Source organism: Miscanthus floridulus, chromosome 10 (genome assembly GCF_019320115.1).
Source record: "Miscanthus floridulus cultivar M001 chromosome 10, ASM1932011v1, whole genome shotgun sequence".
In the NCBI taxonomy this organism is placed as follows: Eukaryota; Viridiplantae; Streptophyta; class Magnoliopsida; order Poales; family Poaceae; genus Miscanthus; species Miscanthus floridulus.
Genome location: NC_089589.1, coordinates 102,493,336 through 102,498,375, shown reverse-complemented (window position 1 = coordinate 102,498,375; position 5,040 = coordinate 102,493,336). Strand labels below are relative to the sequence as shown.

General features: G+C 40.6%; 1 protein-coding gene across 6 annotated transcripts; it reads left to right on the top strand.

Moving 5' to 3' along the window:
• The first annotated feature begins 214 nt into the window (after nt 1-214).
• On the top strand, nt 215-3,551 carry LOC136485208 (uncharacterized). Of its 6 annotated transcripts, none has more exons than XR_010766362.1 (6): nt 215-320; nt 1,771-1,890; nt 2,031-2,101; nt 2,215-2,298; nt 2,769-2,834; nt 3,231-3,551. XR_010766362.1 is itself a non-coding variant. In XM_066482133.1 (5 exons), the coding sequence occupies exons 1-5, from the start codon at nt 226-228 to the stop codon at nt 3,290-3,292; spliced, it is 414 nt and encodes a 137-aa protein (XP_066338230.1). In that variant the 5' UTR covers nt 215-225; the 3' UTR covers nt 3,293-3,551. The 6 variants fall into 6 exon arrangements, 3 of the variants coding, with proteins under 3 accessions (XP_066338230.1, XP_066338231.1, XP_066338232.1); XR_010766361.1 differs by having other exon boundaries at nt 2,720-2,834; XR_010766363.1 differs by lacking the exon at nt 215-320 and adding an exon at nt 818-1,430 and having other exon boundaries at nt 2,720-2,834.
• The last annotated feature ends 1,489 nt before the right edge of the window (nt 3,552-5,040 follow it).

Genomic DNA, 5,040 nt, shown 5'->3' with positions numbered 1-5,040 from the left:
TCGAGCTGCTCCGGCATCTACCGATCCCACTTACGGAGTAACTCCTCATGATGCCCACTGAGCAAATCCAGTCGGCTCCGGCCTCGATGTCAGCGGATCTAGGCTCGGGGGCAGCGAATCCAGTTGGCCTACACCGGCTGCTCCGCGACGAGGCCTCCCAAGGTACGCGCGTGCCGCTGCTGAAGTGGTTGGAACGGTGGCTTCGCGGTCCACGCCGACCCTTCCATGCGCCCCTACGACATCGCTACCCATTGCGGTCGTCCGCTCCATCGACTGCTCGAGCTCCATGCTCATGAGCCGCAAAGAGGTCAAAGTCCCAGGTCAGATGCCTACCACAAATGGATTTTGTTTATCCGTTCCTGGTAGAGGTCCTTCCCCTGTCTTTCATCTTGGGTTTCAGATTTTTTGGCAGAAAACTTCTTGATTTTGTGTGTGACTTTCAATTTGGTTCAGAGTTGTAGAATTGGATAATTCTGACTTCCTAGGTGCTATTCCAGATTGAGGTAATCCTATTTGTCAAGTGGCTTTGAAAGTAGGGAAGTCGATGATATTTCAGTGGACACCGGTAGTTCAAGCATTGAGATGTCCGATATCCGGTCTCAACCAGACATGTGGATAGGTCGTGCAGAGCCTCTTGGGAGCCTGTTGGGGGCAGATATTATTGCAATTGCTTGTGATATCACTAACAGATAATCTTCAACTAAACTACACAATAGATTGGCCAGGGAGAATGATATAGCATATGGTTGTATATACTTGTAAAAGGTGTAAAGTATTAAACTTAGCATTTTTTAAAATTCTTACTACATATTGATGCTGGATAGTAAGGCAATTTAATGTTGTGCTTGATTTCAAATGGATGCTTTTCCAGTATGGGTTAGATGGGGCCATGCTTAGTTCCAATAGAGCTTGTTAAGAATAGTTTCCACATAGTCTGCCTTTCCATAGGTGTACATTGACTTTTCATTCTTAGTGTCTTTTTTCCCTTTTGTTTTCAGGAAGATGGTGAAATGATTCTTTGTTAATCTAATTCACCACTGAGCTAAGATGGCTAAAAAAGTTATAATGCAGATAGAATGAGGGAATTTGTTTGGATGACCTGTGTCAAAGAGAGGGTTTTTGAGTTTCACCATTTTGTTAACTTAAACATTTTAATTAATTTGTTAGGCAAAGTGTTGCTTTTTATTATCTTTTTTGTGTAATATTTCTATTTGTTTATTTTCTTTACAGGCAAGTACTTCTATGCTTTGGGTTTTTCATGTACGGTTTATCATACTTCTTAAGCTTTAACAAATTATATTTTTTTTCTCTCACAACTCACATAGGTAGTGTTATTAGCAAGCTTTGATTGTTATTAGCAGAGTGGTGGGTGAAAGCAGGGAGTATCTTGCAGCCAGCAGCATCAGTGTGGTGCCGTGCAGGTGCGGCAGGTAAGGCTTTTCAACATAGGTACCGCTGGAGTTCACATAATTTTGGTGTGGCAGGTGACGGTTGTTTCTGATTAAGCAAAGCATACCCCCTGTGCCTGTGTTTCACAAACACCGCATATCCATACCCTGATTCACTTTATATAACAAGCGGTGTTGTTGAACCCATATAACTTGTTACTTCAAGCAAGCCTCCAGTGGCCAGTAATTGAAGCTTTAGTGAAAGTCTAACTTTGCTGCAGCTAGCTATTGAACACACAGATTTACTCATATCCAACATGTTGTTCTGTGGTTGTCTGTAATCTCAGTTATGCTAAGATGCATGTATTAATTCATTATGTAGGAAGGTCATCCATACTGTGGGCCCCAAATATGCTGTCAAGTATCACACAGCTGCAGAGAATGCACTTAGTCACTGCTATCGGTCCTGCTTGGAACTGCTCATTGAGAATGGTCTTGAAAGGTACATGTAGGATCATATTGCTTAAATCTAATTGCTAATTTTAGTTTAACAAATGATGTTTGAGTTGTCCTTTTTCACATAGTGAACTTTATAGATTTATGGATATTATTAGTAATTTTTTTCGTTGCTTATTTTATTAGCATCGCAATGGGTTGTATATACACAGAAGCTAAAAACTACCCTCGTGAACCAGCTTCTCATGTGGCAATAAGTAAGTTCTTCTTATCTTTGTTTACTTTTTGTAAATATTGATGTTAGCTGTGGTACTAACCTTAAGAAAAAGTAACTCTCAACACCCCTCCCACTTCTCGCAACCATGTACAGGACAAATCAGTGATTGGCAGAAAATGGAAATTATGGATGAATTGTTCGTTCTGTAGTCATGCTTTTACTCCATGAATATTATAGGTAAATAGTTGTTTCATTCTTTGTGAATTTATTTATACTCTGTAGGAACCAATTGCGACAAGTTCCAAAAGTGATTCATTTGGCATTGACTTTTATAGCACTTTCTCTTAATAAACATCAAAGTCCCAAAGGCTCATATTAACAGCAGCTAAACATATTGATTCAATTGACATTGAGTTTTAAGAACATTTTTGTCCTAAGAAATACTAAAATCTAATGTAAAGATGAACATAGAGAAAGTGAAATATTTTAGTAATAAGACATTTTACATGATTAATATTTTTACAGGATCTGAGGCAATGTTTGCTGATTTATGCTACTTCTCTGTTAAATCTGTTCATGTATTTCCCCTGTTGTTTAGGGCTAAATGTTCCTCCTTCAAAATATTTTATGGTAACTTAAAATTGCTCATATGTTGCAGCTTACCTTTGTGTTTCTTGTTCTTCCATGCCTTCTACTGGGATACCTAGGACAAGCTGCATTTCTTATGGAGAACTTAGATAAAAGTCAGCAGATCTTCGTTTTGTCCATTCCAAGTAAGCAAAACAGTTTGTCTGATTTGCTATGTATTGCTACATATGCTGAAACAAAAATTCTCATATATAATGAAACTGAACTTCGTTTACTAGCCTCTAGACTCATTCTAATAGACATTATGTATGGGGAAGTTCAATTCCCTCATTTATCAGTATCTGGTTGCAATCTGCACACCTTCATAGTCTAGGTGGTGTTTTTTGTCTCCTTTACGACATCTCTATTGCTATAGTGATTAATAGATTTACTTATACAACTACAAGTGACTACTTGGAAGGAAAAATGTAAAATGTCAACGATTCTTAAGAAAAAGAAACCTTCTATGTTCAAGTGTTATCTTGTTATGTATGTGGTTATTTTCTTCCACCCTAATGAACTGGTTCTTGCTGATTGATGAGATGAACCTCTGCCAGTGCTACATCTCGACTTCCACCATAGAGGCGGTGCAAATGTTTCCTGATGAGATGAACCTACCTCGAGAGGCTGTTCCTGTTTGTTTCGTTATTAGTAGGTCAACTGGCTAGTGCTTTTGTGTTGGAATGTGTCACTTGTCTTTAGGATTGATAATTTTTAATTTTTAATTCATATGAGATTACCAGAAAATATGGCAAAACGCTGACAGGGTAGATTATTACAATTATTAAGGTGCATCGGTTTCTTGATTGTGGGAGGATGGTAGTCATTTCTGATTCATTCTGTGGGAGATGTTGCTAACATTATTTGATATGTTGGTTGTTTGCTGGCTGAGGAGCATAATTAGAGATTTATTATTTTTTTTATTTGTGAATAAGGATACAAGATGTGCAACATGCTTTTTTTCCAGAGTGTAAATGCTCAGATATGCGTGATTCCAGCAAACTTATGACTGATTAGATTCCAGCAAGTATGGGATTATTGCTCAGGAATGGGAGGAAACCTGTTGACTTGTAGAGGAAGAGAGATGAGCATACTAGTTAGCATTTTTTAGTTGAGTTGATATTTTTTTATATTTGATTTGATATGTATTACTACAATTCGCATTTGGTACGGTATGTCGAGTCTGGTGAGCTCGTCGCCATCAAATCGAGCCTCCACGCCGGCGGCGAGGCGGCGGCGGCGCTGCTGCGGGAGGCCGCCATGCTCGCCGCGTGCGCGGGCAACCCCGCGGTGGTGCGGCTCAGGGAGGAGCCTCCACGACGTCATCGTCTCGCGCCGCCACCGCCACAGGCACCACTACCCGTTCTCGGAGTCGGAGACGCGCCGCGTCATGGCGCAGCTGCTGGGCGGCGTCTCGACCATGCACGCGCACGGCGTCGTGCACCGTGACCTCAAGCCAGGAACGTGCTCGTCGGCGCGGAAGACGGACGCCTCAAGATTTGCGACCTGGGCCTCGCCAAGTCCGTGGTCGCGCCACCGCCCACGGACGACACGGATCCCGAAGGCACGCCCGGGTACATGGTGCCGGAGCTGCTACTGGGCGAGAAGGACTCACTAGTACAGAAACGAGCTTTACTCCTGGTTGGAAAACCCCTTCAGTCCCGGTTTCCCAACCGGGAGCATAAATCCGAGACTAAAGGGCCCTTCCTTTAGTCTTGGCTTCTCGCCCGGGACTAAAGACGGTTGGTAAGACCAACCGGGACTAAAGAGGCCTCCCGGCCTAGCCACGTGGGGTGGCTCTTTAGTCCTGGTTGGTATTACCAACCGGGACTAAATGTTTCTTTTTTTTCTTTTTTTTGTTTCTATTTTCAATTGATGATTTATTCTGGTTTTCGAATACGCATTCTACGCTGCTAGTAATATACATATTCTACACGTTTATAATGTTCGAACATTTTGTACAAACTAAAGTATGAAACTAACGTATATATTACATGCATATACATATATTGTACGTTATTTTATGTACATATAATATATATATATATATATATATATATATATATATATATATATATATATATATATATATATATATATATATTACAAATAAAGCTTGCATTGTATATTCTATCATAGCCTTGGGATAACAAATTCACTCCATCTGGTTTGGCTTCCATGTTTCGTTGACGTTATTATAGAACTCGCCGGCGGGGTTGAGGACCTGGTCATTAAGAAATCCTGCTATGGTCTCTTGAATTGCTTTCCGTTGGTCACGTCGTATGACTTTTTCCTTCAACCATAGAGTCTTCAATAAAAGTTAAAGGAAAAGTATTAATATATATATATATA

Bases quoted from the DNA above. Each gene is read 5' to 3' on its own strand.
- LOC136485208 (XM_066482133.1), top strand. From the start codon at position 226: ATGCGCCCCTACGACATCGCTACCCATTGCGGTCGTCCGCTCCATCGA. The intron at 321-1,770 runs GTCAGATGCCTA...TTCATTATGTAG, and splicing joins CAAAGAGGTCAAAGTCCCAG to GAAGGTCATCCATACTGTGG. The intron at 2,102-2,768 runs GTAAGTTCTTCT...TGGGATACCTAG, and splicing joins AGCTTCTCATGTGGCAATAA to GACAAGCTGCATTTCTTATG.